General features: G+C 42.2%; 1 protein-coding gene across 2 annotated transcripts in view; it reads right to left on the bottom strand.

The window, feature by feature from the left end:
* The window catches only part of Pax3 (paired box 3), a 97,188-nt gene that overhangs the window by 20,368 nt on the left and 57,343 nt on the right, over positions 1 to 19,477 (bottom strand). For both annotated transcript variants that reach the window (XM_028889276.2, XM_028889277.2), the window contains exons 5-6: positions 11,593 to 11,798; positions 609 to 774 (exon numbers count right to left, since the gene is read on the bottom strand). In XM_028889276.2, the coding sequence (XP_028745109.1) occupies positions 609 to 774; positions 11,593 to 11,798 (372 nt within the window). The remainder of the gene's footprint in view (positions 1 to 608; positions 775 to 11,592; positions 11,799 to 19,477) is intronic.

Genomic DNA, 19,477 nt, shown 5'->3' with positions numbered 1-19,477 from the left:
TAGCCCAGGCTGGCCTCAAACTCACAGATATCCGCCTGGCTCTGCCTCCCGAGTGCTGGGATTAAAGGTGTGCACCACCACCGCCTGGCCATCAAATGTACTTTTAAGCAATAATGCATGAACAGAACATCAGAGTTCAGAGTATTGCAAACACTGTCTTCCACAGGCCCGAAATAACATTCTTACAATTTAACATTATCCCATTTCCCTCTTGCCATAACAAATTACGACTTTATCAAAGCTCACATTCCCTGAATTACTATTGCAACAAGTTATGATCCTAGAACCTCAGGTGATTTCAACCAGGAGTATAAATACAGTGCTCAGGTTTTAACAAAAGTAGGAAAAAAAATCCCATGATGTTTCTTTGGGAAAGTTGCATTGTTTTTAAACAATGAAATAGTTTCACAACACAGCACATTTTATCTAAAGAGCTTCAGATATAGCACAAGCTACTTCTGAGGTATGCACAGGGAAAGCTGACGTCATATGACTGGCACACCAACAGCATCAATGTCAGCATAACAGGCAGAATTCAAGGTGTAAAACAGCCAATGGGAAGCAATCGGGAGCTGCATCCTTATCGCCCTGTCTTTCTCCCTGGATACCTTGCGGAATAGACGTGGGCTGGTAAGAGGTCTCCGACAGCTGGTATGTCGGCAGGGTCGGCATGGCGGTGGGAGGGAATCCCCCTGGAATGAGGTGGTTGAAAGCCATCAGTTGATTGGCCCCAGCTTGCTTCCTCCATCTTGCACGGCGGTTGCTGAACCAGACCTATGGATTTAATTTAAAATTTGAGGATTTCACTGATGAAATAATAGTACATTCTTAATGAATTTTTCATGCTAAAACAGATTAAAGGACCCTTACTGACAGGGCAAATACAGGCAAGAGCCCCCTGTCTTCTGTCATATGTTGGGGAGAAAGGAGAGTTAAATGCCAGGGGTCAGGAAAGGGGCTGCAGGGACCCTATGTGGACTTGCATGAGTAAAGCTGGTAATGACCCTGGGCAGCGACCGCTAAGCAGGATTCAGAACAGTGAGCGTTCTTTACCGATGCCATCAATGCCATTGCACCCTCATATCACAGCATTCCAGGAAGTCCATGAGGCGCTTGGACACCCCCACACACCAACATTCACACATAGGGTATGTGTCCTAAATTTGACCTTGCCAATTGCATACTCGAAGACTTAGGCTTTATATTCATACCAGTCTATTTCCGTATGGCTATAATCAGTGTAAGTATAGGCCCTAGAGCAGTGGTTCTTTACCTTCTTAATACTGCAACCCTTTAATACAGTTCCTCATGTTGTGGTAACTCCCCAACCATAAAATTATTTCATTGCGACTCCATAACTGTAATTTTACTATGGTTGTGAATCGTAGTATAAATATCTGTGCTTTCTGATGGCAAACCCTACGAAAGGATCATTTGAACCCCCTATAGTGGTCGCGACCCACATGTTGAGAACCACTGTTCTAGATAGCCACATGAGCTGAACATAAATTCATCCAAGTAGAGCCATTTTACTATCTTTTTCAAAGTGTGAAACATCACTCTGATTTCAATTAGAATAGCTGCTGATGAAGATTCCCAAAGAGAAAAAAGGAAAGCATTTTTCAATGAAGATCGTTTCTTTTGGTACCTGTGTTATGCACTGTAATACTCTGTGTTGAACACTATACTAATCAGCTATATTCAGAAAAATCTGTTGGAAAATAATTCGTCTTCCAGTAATTCAAAATCTCCGTCTTCTTGTGTGTCAATGGAGAAGAGAAAAAGATACCAACCAGAAATATAACTGAATGTCTAACATGTTGAATGGTGTTATACAGGTTTTTAATACACTCCAAGATCTTGCCCAACTGTGATTTAAATCTGCATCATTAAGATGTAAAACTTGGAGTCAATTTTCCAGGACAGACACATAGGAGTCTTCTCTTGTGGTGTGGTAAATTCTATCAATCATCTTTATAGAAAGCTCACTGAAACTTAACATGGAAAAACACATAGCATTTAAGGTTGACAGTTAGGAGGAGATGAGATGGGAGCTTGGCCTTCAGGCAACCTCTTTTATGGAGCCCAAAAGAATTCCTCACGGGACACAGAAGCTCCATGTTAGGAAATCAGGGAATCAGAAAAACTTTAGGTCGGGACAAAGTTTCTGCTCATTTTAAAAGTTGGATGTAATTGTCACAAGGATTATATCTCTAAATAGAGGTCACAGTAGAGAGCAGAAAGATGTGATCAGCTTGGCTAAGAAAAAAGAATCTGACTGGGAAATTCCTTGCCTAGAATGTACATGGGAGATAATTTGCAAGAGTCCATTCCCTCCACTATATAGGTTCCAGGGGTTGAACTCAGATCATCATCAGGCTTGGTAGCACCTTTAGACACTGAGCCATCTCACTAGTCCCAAATATTACCTTTTAATACTCCTTATGTTTCCAAGAGGAAAAGAAGGCAATCCAGTATTTTCCTGTGTTGATAAATAATTGAGTTTGAGCTTCACTTGACTTAATAAATCACTGCCTGGTGTAGTGGAACCATGAACATTCTATTTCAAGCCTGCATTTAGTTATGTTTCTCCTTGGGAGTCTAAACTATTATGACTCCCAAAGGCATCATGGGAAGGATACCAAGGAAAAGCTTGGCATCATCCATGTTCTTGGAAGAGTCTAGGGGTAAGAATTCATGCCTGAAGGTACTTACCCTACCACCCACCCACTGCAGTCAAACTTTACACAACAAAGGGACAAGTTTAAAAGACCCTCTGGTTCAGAAAAGGTTGATATAAAATCAACTACATGCCACAGAATTCCAGATTTCTGCGCTACCCTGGGAAAAGTGAACTAGATGTCTTAAGGTGACTTCATTCACGTATTCACTATCCTGAATTCCAGTGACCCCTCCACGAAGCACTCAGAAACCTGTACTTAGATGTTGCTGAAGCATGTTGCCCAGCTCTCTACCCACTGCCTTCTATAACCTGTAGATAAACAAGCCAGCATGGATTGACCAGAGTTGGCTATGCCTGAGCTCCCCAAGAAGCTCGGCACACCACTGCTTCCTTCGAAGAGCATTCTACCAATACCACAGACCAAGGTTGAAAAGTAGAAGTCTAAAGCCACGCCTTTAATCTCAGGGAGAAAGAAGCAGGTGGGTCTCTGTGAGTTCAAGGCCAGCTTAGTCTACAAAGTGAGTTCCGGGACAGCCAAAACTGTTACACAGAGAAACCCTATCCCTTCCCCAGCCCCCTAAAAAGAGAAAAGTAGAAGTTGTCTTTGCTCAAATGATGATGAACACACACCACCACCACTTTTCTCAATTACCTTCAAAAACAGAATCCAAAGTGGCTAAGGATTTGAAGTTTGTGCTCCTTTTATTTTTCCAAACTGATACGACTAAGTATTTGAGAAGTAGCATAAACCCATGAGGGGTTCATTTGAAAATGTTGATTGCATGGTAACCTTCTACAACTACAATTTAAAAAAAAAAAAAAAGCTGACGGGAAGAAGCTAGGTGTATACCTACCTCAGTGGTAAAGAATTTCCCTAGCGTGTAAGAGGTCTCAGGTTCAAACTCAAGCATTACGATAAAAAATTAAAAAAAAAAAATCAGTAAAAATAGTTGAGATGCAAAGCTTTACTAAAAAAAAAAAAAAAAAAAAAAAAAAAAAAAAAAAAAAAAAAAAAAAAACTTTTACCAGGAAGTTCAGGGTTCCCAAAGGAAATCATCCTAATGTTTCAGCTAAAGCTCCCAATATCCAGAGCGCTGTTCTAGAGAAAAGCAGGCCCAGTGAGGAACAAGCTGCTCGTCTCCGGCCATTTCGTCAGAGGGTTTTAACGATCTAGCGAAGGCCAACCTCGGTGCTTCTAGCCCCACCATGCCTGCCAGACACCTCACTAATGCTGAAAATGGGGTTTAGCCTTTGCCTTGTGTTTTGAAACTCGGGAAGCATCTTCAATTTCCAGTTGGAAAAAGAAAAGCAGCCCTTGAAATGACCTTTATTTTAAATACCTTTGTCGACCAAACATGGGATATTGGAATGCTGTCACCACCCTATATTTAACAGGAGAAAAAAAACAATCCCTCTGCTCAGATACCTCTTACAACTCAGCATTGAATTATCAATCCCTCACAGGCAATCAACACATAATCTACTGTACCGGGTGAATGCATAACACAGAATGGGTCCAAACCCAACAGGCTGAGAGACTTTATGACTTGGTTACAATTCTTAGAAATGTCTCCTTGCCGGGCGGTGGTGGCGCACGCCTTTAATCCCAGCACTCGGGAAGCAGAGCCAGGCGGATCTCTGTGAGTTCGAGGCCAGCCTGGGCTACCAAGTGAGTTCCAGGAAAGGCGCAAAGCTACACAGAGAAACCCTGTCTCAAAAAAAAAAAAAAAAAGAAAGAAAGAAAGAAATGTCTCCTTGTTAGGGGCTGAAGGGATGCTAGGGGCTAAGCAGTTTAGGGCACTGGCTGCTATTCCACAGGACCCATGTGATAGTTCTCAATTGCCTGCAGCTCCTACAGTTGTTAGGTGATCCAAACCCCTTTTCTGGGCTCCTCATGCACTGGATACTCATGTGGTACACAGACATTCATGCAGGCCAAACACTCACACACATAAAATATATATATATATGTTTTTGAAGAAATATCTCCATATTTTGAAAAGAGTAACCATAACAACAGAAACAAACTGGCTTTTGATGTCCCAAGAATGTCTTTGCGAATAAGGCAGAAAGAACAAGGTTGACAAAGTCATCTACGTATCTGTTAAGCGTGATTTTATGATCTCTAAGTCAATGTAATTTTACTCTCTCCACAGCACCTCTTCTGGCTTTCCCGTCACTACTAACATGCTAAGCAAGTGAGGGCGGGAGGCGTGCACTGCTTGATGGTCTCCTGTCATATATAGTTAACTGCCTGTAATTGTCTGCATAATATCAAATATGTTAAATATACCCCGAAGCAAGTTCTTATTTCAATTGATGAATAGCAGCCCGGCTCATTTTCACCTGCCCAAAGTCTTTTCATTTTGCCATTGAGTCCATCAATAGAGTGATAGTTACATTTCTTAAAAAAAAATGACCTCCAAGTGGATTTCCACAATATTATAATATCCGCCGGTTACGTGGGGTAAAATTCAAACCATTCAAAAGTTCTCTGTAACATCGTGATAACCATGATGAGAAAAGGATAATGGGTTTCAAAATAAGAATACAGTTTTCACAAAATTTCCCTCTATGAGTGAAGTTGTTCAAACTCAACCCTGTATAACCTGGGGTGGGGAGAGTTAGTACTTCCACAGTGAAAATGCTTTTTATTCAGCTAGGCACCACATTGAGCAGTCGAAAGTCAAACCCTAGCTCCCAACCTGCCACTGCTTTGACCTTGACTGCTTTTCTTAGTGTCTGTGGAGTTCTGTTCTCTGGTTTGCTAAATGAGAACTACGTGAAACTACTGCACAACGCTGCTGGGATCATTTAAGAAAACAATGTGGCAACGCACTTAAGAGGATGTTTAGGAGATATTAAGTGTTCAATAAATACGAAGTACTAAATGAAAAGCTCGCGTGGACATGGCTGAGAAAACCTCATTAAAGCCTGGCTCGGTGTCCTTCACTCTCCAATCAACAGCCAGAGCCTTTTGTGGCAATGAGTAAACAGAGAAGGACCCGCGGAACACCTCAAATAATTGAGAGCCAGCTCTACTTGAATGGTGGCTTAGGTCAAATTTGCTTCCAAGTTTCATGGATTAGTGCTAATTGTCCCGTGGTGTGAGCCTAATTTTACCCATCAATAAATTACTTGTTCACATTTTTGGTTGGCCCTCACAGGCAGCCTAACCTGCATTATTCCAGATGGGTTATTTCAAATGCAATTTGGAAAAAAAAAAAAGGGAAGGAAAACATAACACTCGATCCTCTGAAAGAGAATTCCGCAGGATTGTAAAATGCCCCGCTGAACACTCGCTTCGGTGATGTGTGCTGCTAGCAGGCCAGGGAGAGTACAGGCCAAGTAGGTAACGTCAGGACACACTGCTGCTTCCTCCGGACCCGCTCGTTCACTCCATCTCCTTCCTCTTCCAATGCCCTGCTCTCCCCAGCCCTCCCTCCCAGCATTGCCGCTGCCCAGCGTTAGCCCTTGTGTGGAGGGAGAGCAGGCAGAGGAGGGCTGCCAGGTTCTCACACGTGTGTCACAGGTCTGTGGACACAGGCAAGCCACATCAAGAGCAGGGTCCTGTGGAGTGGCATTGGACCATAATTTCATTTCATTCCTGAGTCAGGGTTTTCTGTACCTAGCCTACTTTCTAAACTGTAGAGGGATGTTAGGTGACTTTAAGACGCCTTTGGGCTTTCCTGAGAATCCCAGACTTCTAGTGCAGAAGGTCCTGAGAGATGGTGCTACCTAATAGTTTTTGTTTCCCTTTTCTTTTTATTTTATTTTATTTTATTTATGTGCGGGGGGTGTTTTGCCTGCCTGTGTATTTGTGTATTACATGTTTGCCTGGTGCCCAAGGAAGCCAGAAGAGGGCATTGAATCACCTGGGACTGGAATTACAGATGGTTATGAGCTGCCATGTAGGTGTTGAGAATTAAACCAGGGTCCTCTACAAGGGTACCAAGTGCTCATAACCGCTGAACCATCTCTCCAGCCCCTCCTAGTAGTTTTCAGTTTAGGGATAAGGGAGAGATGATATTTGAGAATCTGAAATCCAGAGACACTGTCCCTGGCTAAAACTTGTGTAAACAGACACACACACACACACACACACACACACACACACACACACACACACACACACACATGCAAGTACATCTCACGTTGCCCAGATCTTCTGAAATCTATCCATGATTACCTTGGTGGTCCTTGAATCCAGGCTGCTGAGATCACCTGGTATAATTGACCCCATACTTAAAAAAAAAAAAAAAAAAAAACACGAAACTAAAGTCCAAGCTCAACAGAATACTCTTGGCAAACTGGGATCAAACGCTACACCTCCTATCTCCTGGTCAAATGCTCTTTCCACAGGTCACTGTCCTCTGTGTCTTCTCTCCTCTTGACAGTAAGAAACTCACCTACTTTATTCTGAGATGAAACACTTACAAAAATGTTTGCACACTGTAAATATTTGCAAGTAATTCTGTCTCAATAAAACCTTCATGCTCTCATTATTTGTTTTTGAACAACCACCCAAAGATTCAGCAACTAGTCTGTCTTTGTCTTTTTACCTGATTTCTCTTTCATTCTTCCTCTTCTTCTGACAGTATTTCTAGATGGAGTCTTTGCTGCACCACAGAGAACCTCAACTTGCTGTGTGCTCAGATTTGGCAGCAAGAAACACAAGTGTCCAAATGAATCTCTATGCAGCCCTGACAGAGGCCTTTGTTTTTATAGCTTTAATTTCATCTCTATCCAGAAGAGACTGGAAATATTTTTCCTCAAAGGGGTGAAACATGGAATGTAGACGTGGTTTGGGCTTTGAGGGTTTGAGGTTTGGTTTTTCCCAGGTGCCCCCAAATTAAAGTAACTCACACTTTCTGGCTATCATTCCAAGTGAGTTGACTTAGCTACCGCTTTCCCATCTCTTCCCGAGGATGCCAGCATTTTCTGCTGGCATTTTAATCAGTGATTAACTACTCCCTTTTTTTTCCTGCTGGGTTAAGTAAAAGATCCATATGCTGGTTGTTCTAGGGAATTTGTTAGGCTGTAGATCATAGCCTGGTGCAAGACATGATGTGTCTCAAGGGAACTAAAGAAGCCATAAGGAATGTAAAGAGTCACCGGGTTAAAGCCACATTAAGACAGCTGTTACATTAATGAGGGCTCCGCTTTGGAGGGGTGCTGACCATATAGAAAATATGAACCACTCTTTATTGGTTTGATCCCATGTCCTCTGAAAGTTAATAGGCTGTTATTATTGGGCTCTAGCCTTCACTGAGCCAGATGAGAATGTTGGGTACTGTACAAGTTACGTGGGTTTGAAGCTGCCTCTGTCCCCCACTTCGTTTTTGACAAAGGCAAGAATGAGAGAGAGCAAAGACGACCATGCTTCAGATTTTCATTCTCCTTTGTCTCATCATTCTAAAGGTTAGTTCTTATTCATACTGCATTCAGAGCTGATTATGGATCGGTCTTTGGAACCCATCAGTACACAGGCTTGGCCAGCCATGAAGTACAAGAGTCTTGCAATAGGGTGGACATTCACTGGGAAATCACTGGTCTCACTTTGCATTTAAACTGGGCAATCACGGGACTCTAACAGAAGCAAAATAGATGTGATATGGCCTTTTATGTATATCGGTGGTTATAGTATTACAGCATAAGAGAACTACTGATGCCCTCGACCCATTTCACTAGATACAGAGTAAAAGAATCCTGGTCCATGGCTAACGAAGGTGGTTTCTGTCCTGTGCAGAGAGAAGCACTCTGTCCCAGTGAAATGGGTAGAAGAATTCAACTGTCCCTTTGGTTTCCCAGTGTGTGTGTGTGTGTGTGTGTGTGTGTGTGTGTGTGTCTGTCTGTCTGTCTGTCTGTCTGTCTGTCTTTCTGTCTGTTTAGTTTACATGGAGAAGAAGCCCATGCACCTGTGTTCATGTACATGTGAAAGTCCAAGGTTGAGGTTAGGAATCATCTTTGATCTTCTCTACCTTATCCATCAGTGAAACCCAAAGCTGGTCAATAGGGCTAGTCTAGTGTAAGCCAGCTTTCTCTGGTGATGCCTTGTCTCCTCCCTCTGAGGCTAGAATTACAGACATACAGTCATGCCCAACAGCATCTACATGAGTTCCAGGGATCCTGGCTCTGGACCTCATGCTTGCTCAGTAAGTGCCTTAACCATTGAGCAATCTCCCCAATTCAGTACTTCCAATGTTACATTGTCAGTCACAAGAAGCCTGGCATGTCTGTGGCTCTTCTCTTGACCCTTCCAACCCACCTCCAGCTTACACCACAGCTGTCTGCCTTCTACCTCAGAATACTTTCACCGTCATCCCGTCCTTGCCAATACCATCATCTGCTGCTTCTTGCCACAATCCCCAGTGCTCTTTACAAATGTGAACCAGGTAGCAGGAGAGCTAAGCCTTCACAGGATGTCCTGGGCCTGGCTCTGCACCCCTCCTTCCCCCGTCCTTCCTCGGTTCATGCTCCAACCAGAAGGGACCAGTCCTGGATCTCTCCGGAGTGCCTGGATGGAAAACTGAGTGATCATCTCACATGCATCCCAGGCTCTTCAAACTTTGTCCCTTTGCTGTGCCCTGGGATGAGTATGTTCCCCTCCCCCATCTCTGATCAGTAAATACTTGGCCCACATTTTTCTTCTTTCTTCCAAGATCTCATCTTTTCTTTTCTCCACCTGTGCAATGCATTTCTATCGGCACCTGACACACCTCCTTTGTTTGTTTGTTTGTTTGTTTGTTTGTTTGTGGTTATTTGTACAGTGACTTCATTATCCTTATTAGACTGCAGCAGGTCCTGGAGAGAACCACTAGTCCATCTCTCCACCCCTAGTATGTCTATATGTCTAGTATGACAAACCATATGGAAGGCTGAATAAAGTAATTCCTCCCTCTAGACTCTGCCTCTGGAAGAAGCTGTTTCTTCAATAGACAAGGTAATGTAGTAGACAGGTAAAAGTGTTGATAAGGGACCGTGTCAACAACTGAGTAGCTCACTGCCAAAGTACCAGCCTGACTTTGACCATGAAATGCTAGCTGTGTCATGTGGCATTTCCAGATAGAGAAACTCAGCTTCTGGGTTGATAAGGAGTTCTGGAAATCCCTTAGTCTTGTGTAATGTACCCAAAAATTGAAGTGAAAGTTCACCACTGGTTATGAAAGCATTATTGTACACTCAAGAGAGACATGTTAACTTAAATAGCCTTTTCTAGAAGCCCTCCTAAGTGTTCAAAAGGTAATTCAGGGCTTGAGAAATGGCTCAGCTAGTTAAAGGTCCTTGAAATCAAGCTTGATCTAAGTTCAATTCCTAGAACCCACATGGGGGAAGGATAAACTGACTCCCACAAGTTGTCCTCTGACCTACACATGTAACACACACACACACACACACACACACACACACACACACACAGAGAGTCATGTAAAAAATTGAACCTGAATGTCTTAGTTTTCTTTCTGTTGCCATACTAAACATGGCCAAAAGCCACTTGGGAAGGAAAGAATGTGTTTCATCTTATGCTTTACAGTCCATCATCCATCCAAGAAAGCCAAGGCATGAACCTGGAGGCAGGAGCCAAAGCAGAGACCATGGAGGAACACTGCTCACTGGCTTGATCCCTCTGGCTTATGCTCAACCTGTTTTCTTGAACTACCTAGGACCATGGGCCATCAGATGGCATGTGGGAGACTAGCTTGGAGACTGGCTCTCACATTTTACGACAAGGTACTCTTGGGGAGAGAGGGATAAGAGATATTAGATAGAAGGATAGAGGGGAGAGAAACAGATAGAAACACAGGATAGTCTCAGGAGGGCCTGGATCCTTATCCACAGTCCCTTTTGTCTCTTCTAAAGGGCTATTTATAGGAATGCCAAGGGGTGGAGCAAAAGACCTCCCCCTAGCTCAGCCAAGTGTAGACCCTTCCAATCACCTAGTAACCATGCACATGGTCAAGCAGTCCTCTAATGCAGCTCTGCTGGGTAAAGCAAGCTCAGCTCTCACTAGGAAACCTTTGTGGGCCTCCACAATGGCACCACCCACAAGTGCCTAGACTCCCTACATCAATTAGCAATCAAGAAAATGCCCCACAGACATACCCATAGGCCAATCTGATGGAGGCAATTCCTCAAGTAGACACATCCCTCTTCCAATATCTTCCAAACAATATTTGGTTGTCAAGTTGACAACCAAATCAGATATCATAATGATCTTAAAATAATATAATTGCTTCCAAACTGTACAATCTGTAAATGAAGAAACTACTATACGTATTTTTACACATTTTCCTAATGGAAAAGGCCACAGATGAAGCTGTGGAGCCAGTGATTTCTATCCTAGCAGACAGCAAAGTTAGCTTAGGTAGTTATTTAACTAGCTGAAGTTTCTATTTCCTTGTTCATCGATTGGGGATAGTGACTATATCAACCGAGGGTTTTTAGTGATGATTCATGAGTTTATCCATGTAAAATATAAGACTGAAAATAGTGTCTCCTGTAAAATAACCACTCAAAGTATGTTTGTTATTAACAGGGAGCTACCTCAACAGTCATTTAGTCTCTGGTACACGGTGAGGATGTGAGAATGATGAGTACGCAGGATCCTAGAATTCTGTGTGCCGTAAACATAACCTCATAGCAATCACCAAACCTGCAGATACGCATTCACTCATAAGCACTATTGCTAATGCGGTTTTCTTGGTTTCAAGCACTTTTCAGCTGTGTGCTGTGCTGTACATCTATAAACCCCAGCGCTCAGGAGGCTGAGGCAGGAGTCTTGTGAGTCCCCATCAGCCTGGGCTACTTAGTGAGACTCCATCCCCAAGCAAACAACAAACGCGTCGCACAAGAGGATGGGGAGGTTCTCCCTGGATCTGAGAAAGTGTCCGCTGTCTGGGCATCAGTACCTGCACTCGGGCCTCGGTAAGCTTTGCCCTCTGGGCCAGCTCCTCCCTGGTGTAGATGTCTGGGTAGTGGGTTCTCTCGAAAGCGCGCTCCAGTTCCTCCAGCTGCTCCGCGGTGAAGGTGGTTCTACTCCTGCGCTGCTTCCTCTTCAACGGCAGGTCAGGTTCAGAGTCAATGTCGGAGCCTTCGTCGGACTGCGGCGCTGAGGCTAGAAGCACGGGAGGGAAAAGAAAAAACATGGTGAAATGAAATCCAAAAGCAAGTCTCCCCAGCCACAGTGCCTGAATGTCTTCTCATGGACACCAAGCCCCTCCATATAGTGCCATAGGGCTATTAAACGATACTTAGGACCTTCCCTCCTCTGTCTCCCTGCAGCAACCCCATCCCACCCCCGCCCCCAGAAATATTTGCCTGGGTATCTGTTGTTCCGAGCTCTTAGAAAACAAAGATTAGTCTTACTCCCTTTCCACGGCCCTGTGCTTAGTATTTGTCTGTGTAATAAGTAAAACATGGTCTCCCTACATAACCCCAGCTGGCCTTTGGACTCAAAATCTTGCCTCATTCTCCCAACTGCTGGGATTTCAGATGTGTGCCACCATACCCAGCTTTTGATTTGTTTTCTGATAAATTCTTACTAATGATGGGGGAGAACAAATGAGAGGTAACAACATAACAAAACCCATTATTTTGTGTGCTAACTTTACATTTTAATTTTAAAATAATATACTAACAACCTTTATGCCGGAAAAGGTGTGACTAAAGATATTTTACACTTGATGTAGGATCTAAAAATAATGAGTAATGGTAAACTCTTGCAGGATTCTCATATACTGTAGACTCTGCTAGTACTATAAATCAGAATCTCTCATCACCAGACACTGGGAACTGCTTTAAGGAGAATTTCTGTTTCATTAATGATAATCTCAAGAACTAATCCAAAAGGGAGACACTGTCTGGTGAACCATCCCTAGAGTGAAGTTCAAAGCCGGAGCCTCTGCTGAGGCGGAGTAGCAGTCTGGATTAGCTGCCTGCCTGCAGGAGCCCAGGGCAAAAGAAGAGAGGGGTCGGCCCCTTGTTCAAAAGTTATCACAAATTTCAAGAGAGCATTACCCAGTGCTCAGACTCTTCTCAGGGTCCTGCATGACTGCACAGGACCAAAGACCCTGAAGCTGACCCGACTGTGACTTCTCCCCAAGCAGCCTGTATCTTTTTTATATTAATGTGAGTGGGGGGCGGGTAAGCTTTATAATTTAGCATGTGGATGACTAGAAAAAGAAATGAGGACCAGAGAATGAGATAGAAATGGAATGAACGATCCACTTCTCCCATATAAGCAAGATCTGAATTCTTTAAAAAGAAGAAGAAGAAGAAAGAAGAGAAAAAAAAAAAAAAAAAGAAGAAGAAGAAGAAAGAAGAAGAAGAAGAAGAAGAAGAAGAAGAAGAAGAAGAAGAGGCTGTGAGAAGGGCTTGAGAAGCTCAGGACACCAATGGTGCCATTTCTAGGCCGACATTTGATGGAGAAAGAGGTGGTACATGGTTCTCCTTGTTTCTGCTAAAAGTATTAGTGCCTCCACAGCAGATTAGTCATTTCCATAACAGAGCATCTGTTAATCTATAGAGAGTGCTTTCTGTCATTTGAAGACATGCAAGACCAGGGCACTAGGCAGGAGGGGTGTCCTCAACCAGACACTGGGGCAATGGAGAGAGAGTTGTCCATGGCTATCGGGGACAGAGTCTGAGACATGAGGAGGAGCCACAGCAGCTTTGCTCCTGAGCACGGTCAAACACACCCTAAAACCTCCCCCAAAGAACTGGGGGTCCTTCAGAGAAGGGACTGAGATGTGCTGTATCGAATGGGCACACCAGCCAGAAAACGGAAAATGCTTCATGTCACCATCAAGGGAGGGGTGTCAAGATGGCCCAGTGGCTAAAGACACTTGCCACATAAGCCTGACAACCTCAGGTTGATCCCCAAGACCCACATAAACATGAAAGGAGAGAATTGACTCTACAAAGTTGTTCTCTGACCTCCACATACGCACCTGACGTGTAAGCGTGCAAATACACACACACACACACACACACACACCATATATACAAACAACAAAAAGAATTTTTGCAAACATCCAAGTACTTTATTTGCAGCTCAAACTGGTAGGATCAGACAAGCAGTGAGAAAATACAATGTGTTCTATACTTCTAATTGTTATTGTTGTTGTTGTTTTGACATAGGGTTCAGCTACTTAGCCAAGGCTAGCTTCAAACTCAATGTGCAGTCCAAGCTGGCATCAAATTCATAGTCTTCCTGCTTCAGCCTCCAGACAGTTGGGATCATAAGTGTATGCTATCATTCCAAGCTATTGATCTAAGCTCTCTTTTTTTATTATTATTTACATATTTGGGGGTGGAGAATGGGGTGCTGGGGTAACAACACACGTAAGGAAGTCAGAGGACAACTTCCGGGAGTCCGCTTTTCTCCATCTACCACGTGTGTCCTGGAGATCACACTCAGGTTTTCAGGCCTGGGGACCCTCTCCCTGTCCCCAGCACTTTTAATTTCTTAAGATCAAAAACGACTTCTGTCCTACAAAATTAAAACTTCACTGTATTTTACCACAAATTATAAACTTTCCAAAAGGTGAAGTGAATCCCTAGGTGTCATTATAAGTTTTCTATTATTTTAATACTTCTGTATTTGATGCACACCTAAAGATTGAAAATGAGGAAGCAGAAGATTGGCCACCCAATATGACAAATTACAGAAAAGATACCTGGAAACAAATGTACTTCACATAAAAGCAAAGCATACATATACAGTACATTGTGTGTGTGTGTGTGTGTGTGTGTGTGTGTTATGTCATGTACATATTTTTTTTCTTACCCTCACCTAATTCAATATAAAATTATCTCATTTGAGATAGATCCTATTTTAGGTATTAACTTTAAAAACTGACTTCCTTTAACAATGAGAATATTTTAAGGGAACATGCAAAATAAAATGTGTTAAATTATAAAGTTCAGAAACTCCCAATACAACCTATATGAACACATATTTGATAAAAAGTAAGCTAAATAGCAAAGCAATGACTTGTCCACAGTTTTAGAGCAGTAATTCTTAGGCACGTGAACCAGCAGAATCCCTCAGAGGCCTCCGAGAAACAAGGGTTGGCATTTTAGGATTCAGTAGCTGGCTCTGGGACCTTCAAATTTGCCTCTCTGACAAAATCTCAGGTGATAACGTGACAGATGTTGAACAATCAAAGAACAACTTCTAGCAACTATTCCATATTATCTCTTTTCCCTCTCAAAATTCCCACACTTTATCCACAATTGTCACTTTTTTCTATGTATGTTTAAATTGTAAATGCTACACTCCTGGAGAAACAGATCGCCTATCCCCCAGAGGAAACCGTTCATTTCCACAGACCATTTTCCTGTCCCATTCCAGATTTCTGTTGCTCTGATTTCTCTTTCCACAGTGAATGTAGGGGAAAGGTTCAACAGAGACAAAGGTCTTTCCAGAGCCTCCCTTTGCCTGTGAGACTTCTAAACCCTCGTGGCCACATTCTGTTACTATGATCCCATTAGGATAAAGGTATGTGGAAATTTTCATGTTTCCTTGGGGACTCTCTGGGGTTATTAAACTCTCCCAAGTAAATATGATGTGCCATGCACCGTCAGGTCAATTAATCAAAGTCATCTCTGGTTTCTGAAGAAAAGGCCTGGTTGGATTTATAAGTACCAGCAAGAATTAATCCTGAGGGTCAAGACCACCATGTTTTACCTAACGATCAATATCCCCAGAAAATAAACTCTGTGTGGTCAAGGCCTCCTCCCTGACTTGCTTATACTGGGGACTTGGCACACAGTAGGTGCTTAATAATTGCAAGATGAGTGAATAAAAGTACACGGCAAATTTTCAATTTTTTTCTAGCACTGATTTTTCTGCTAATTTACTTCTCTGAGATGGAGACTCTGCTCTCTCTTAACCTCCCAATATCTATTTAGAGGTGTGTGAGTGGGTCTGTGGGTTCTTAAAAATTATTTTCAAAGTCTTCTAAGCATTTGTATACTTGTAGGTGTCTTGGGAATAATTATCAATTTTTCTCAAAAAAAAATTTGTGGTGTGTGTCTGTGTCTGTGTGCTTGTGTGTGTGTCTGTGTCTGTGTGTATGTCTTTGTCTGTGTGCATGTCTGTGTGTGTGTGTCTCTGTGTGTGTGTTTTGAGGAATCACCTCAAGTAAGCAAATAAAACGACTCAGAATTTTTGTAATTCAATAGGACAACCTTTTCTACCACAAATAAAATTCTTTAATGAGCCAACAAATCACTACTTTTGCTTCTAAACTGAACACTCACAAACAGTGGAAAGTTCTAGATAGCAGCGTTTCAGGCGACTGAGAGGAAATCATTTCCTTGATTTCTCTACTGGAAAATTATTTGAACCAACTGATCATTTTTGGCAATACAAAGCCACAATTTTACAAGCTAATTGTAACTTCTCCCCATCTGTAAACCCCAAAAGGATGTGGGCTTTAAAATATGTATAGTCAGCAATCCAAGGTTAATTGACCAGCTAGGAAAATCTAGCTTTTTCTAAAATGAAAATACTACTATTTCTCCTATCACTGAATAGAGGTGAAACTTAATATTTGTACAGAACCTAATTCTCAATAATTGAGTAATTTGGATCATTCATCTTTCACCAAGAGCAAATCTCAATTTTAAGTTCCAGTTTTTCAGCACATAGAGACCACCATTTCCTTGTAGTTCATGTATTATCCATATTCTGTATTATTCAAGCTAGTAGAACAAACTGGATACAATATGTCCTATATACAATATTGAAAGGAAAACAAGCCTTTTATTGCAGCTTGATAGAAAGAAATTACAGGATTTTTTTTATTTGTTTGTTTGTTTTCCTGAATAGAATGCCTGATGCTGTGACTTGGGACTAGACAGGTAGATGTCTCAGCAAAAAACTTGCTAGGCTGTAGAAATTCGATTCTATATGATCTCACTGGTATCTTCATATGCAAAATTTGCTCTATGAAGATGAAGAGATTGTTTTCAAAGTTCAAATTTCAGAATAGCTCTCATTAAAAAATACACATCAGTATACATTGCATGGCCTGAAATGGAAATGCTATGGATTTGAACTGAAACACAACTCACAGATTTTTTTTTATCCCAACCCTGAACGTTATCTGTGAATGTTTTTTTTTTTTTACCTGTTTTCAATCTCTCTCCACAATCCATTCTCTGACTTTGGCATCACTTAAGTGCAAAGTCTCAAGGAGCCATGGATCAAAGTTTTAAAGATAATAAAAATCAATCTCTCTCTCTCTCTCTCTCTCTCTCTCTCTCTCTCTCTCTCTCTCTCTCTCTCTCTCCCTCCTTCCCTCCCTCCCTCCCTCCCTCCCTCTCTCATTTCGAAGCAAAGGCCTACCCATCTTGGACATAGCAAAACCCCAGCGTTATTCAGCTCACACAGCTGAAGACCTGGCCCAGGCTTGTGTGACTTCAGAAGACACGCTTTGCTCTGTCTCTTTTTACTTGGTATGCTCTAAATAGTACACACACACACACACACACACACACACACACACACACACACACACGCTGTCCTTTTGAAGAGACACAGCAGAAAAGAACCAAAATAGGAATTCAGATGTCAATCATTTAGCTGATGGCCACTTTTGTTACCATTTCGCTCAAATTTTCAAACACTGCCCGAAACAAACCAAAGTTTACAGAAAAGGGACCGACCGCTGCACTGATAGCCTCCACCAAAGACCTTCCTTCCTGACGGAGTTCAGGTCAGCAGAACGGTGTTGAGTTCTGTACACGGTCAAGGTCTAGTTTTTTTTTTTTTTTTTAAACAATAAAGTTCTTAAGACGCAAGCTCATTTTGCCAAGATACTGAATAGACGTAAGAAGATTAAAATCGTTTAACCTTGCAGTCTCCTTTAAGAACATCACAAACCATTTCCTGGGCCTAACTCCAGAGGCAGAGGCTACAACCAGTTGAAGGGATTATTCATTTTATATCTTTATTACAGTCTTCGGGGAGGGTTTATTATTATTATTATTATTATTATCATCATCATTATTATTATCATTATTATTATTATTATTACAATGCACTTGGTGAAAGGCTATCAAGAGCTGAACAGTCCTTCAAAAGAAAAGTCAAAGAATAAGGAATTGGAAATATATAGGGATAGCTATAAGTCAGTCAGCAAAACAATCAAACAAATAAACAGCAGGGCTTTTGGGAAGCCTAACACCTCTCCGGCAATTGGGTCTTTCAACTTAGTATTATTATCAATCCCCTGTGTCTTTGTCTACCGCCAGGCAATTCTACATTTTCAGAGGCGAATTCTCTGTTATCCTGTTGATGTCACGGTAACTTTTAAGATTGCACTTGGGGAAATGGGCGTCGTTCCTAAAAAGAATGAAGGAATAAGACTACTGTCACATCCCACAGGAAGACAAATTCTCCCTTCAGAAACAAATCAAACTGGGAAGAGAAGGAGAAAGTATTACCACCAGTGGCCTAACCATGAAGTTTAATTAAAGACAGAATTACAGAATTAGAGAGTGTGTCTTTGTCCCTTAGCCCCTTGTGACCTCTTCTGTAGCCTCGGGAAATATTTCACCCTAGTTAACACTATTATACATGAAATCTTGCCTCAATTTTATAGGGATTTAGTCACGTGGAATTCTGTAATTATTGGTTTCCAGACAAATATAATTCAGAGATGGGAGACAGGGGGGAAAAATGAAGAAACAAAGTAATTCACAGGCATGTATTTGGCACACTGTCATCCTTCTCAGCAAGCCCTTTTATTTGAATAATTAAAGACTCAAAACATGACAGCCATTTAAACTCTAGGTTTGCCCTAGATATAATACAATGGGATTTACAGACGAGGGAGAAGGTGGGGGCATCTCTGGAGGCCCAACTTCCTAGTCATCCTCTATTTCCCTAACATGGCCCCAGACTAGACCCCAACAGTCTTCCTTTGGGGTCAAAACTGGTCCCCTTTTTACTCCACTGATAAAGAACAAGATAAAAACAAGAATCCTCCCTGAATCATTTCACACGGTGTCTGAAGGTGACTAAGGTACATTCTGAAAAGCCTTTAGCAGACTGGCTCTAACTTTGCTAAAACCCCCTTGGCTGATAGCAGGGTCTCCTGTGCCTGTGAGTTTTGCCGTTCAGTGGACCAGCAAGCCGTTTTCAGATCTGAAGTAGCCCCTTTACACTGAGAAAGAGTGAATGACCTCTCCCGTGTTTACTCGGGTGAAAGTCAGGAACGAAGCAAGACTGATATTCCCTCACGGACCCAGAGTAAATGACAAATGACATTTTCCCTTTGTGATCTTTGAGATTTTTGTTGACTTATTTGGAGGCTTTTGTTGGATCCCAAGAAATGGCCTGTGGCTGAGTCCTATTCTAGCGATTTCCACGCTCCATCTGTGGAATCCATCAACGGGGCATTTACCCTCATTCAGGGTCCTGACACCTGCCTGGCAGGGTGCTGGAGACACAAAGAAAGCCAGAGTGGATGAGAAAGAGGAGGTTGAGTGTTTTTCTTTTTTTTTTTTTTTTCCTAGAGAAGGGAGGAGGGGGAGTTTGAAATGGATGCACAGTAGGGGTTAATCCAAGCCAGTTCCAGAGACTTCGGCAGGCACCTGCAGGCGTCTCTTCCACATTAATTCACAAGCTACAAAGTAAACCAGCACGTTGTTTTAAAACTGTACATATGTCAAGAAAATAAAAAGAATCGTACCTCTGTCAGGAACAAACCAAAGATTTGCCACAAATCCTTGAGATAGAGATAGAGCCAGTATGTGATTTAACAAGCCACAAAGCAATAA

This window comes from Peromyscus leucopus, chromosome 13 (genome assembly GCF_004664715.2).
Source record: "Peromyscus leucopus breed LL Stock chromosome 13, UCI_PerLeu_2.1, whole genome shotgun sequence".
Taxonomy (NCBI): Eukaryota; Metazoa; Chordata; class Mammalia; order Rodentia; family Cricetidae; genus Peromyscus; species Peromyscus leucopus.
This window is presented reverse-complemented; position numbering and strand designations above follow the sequence as displayed.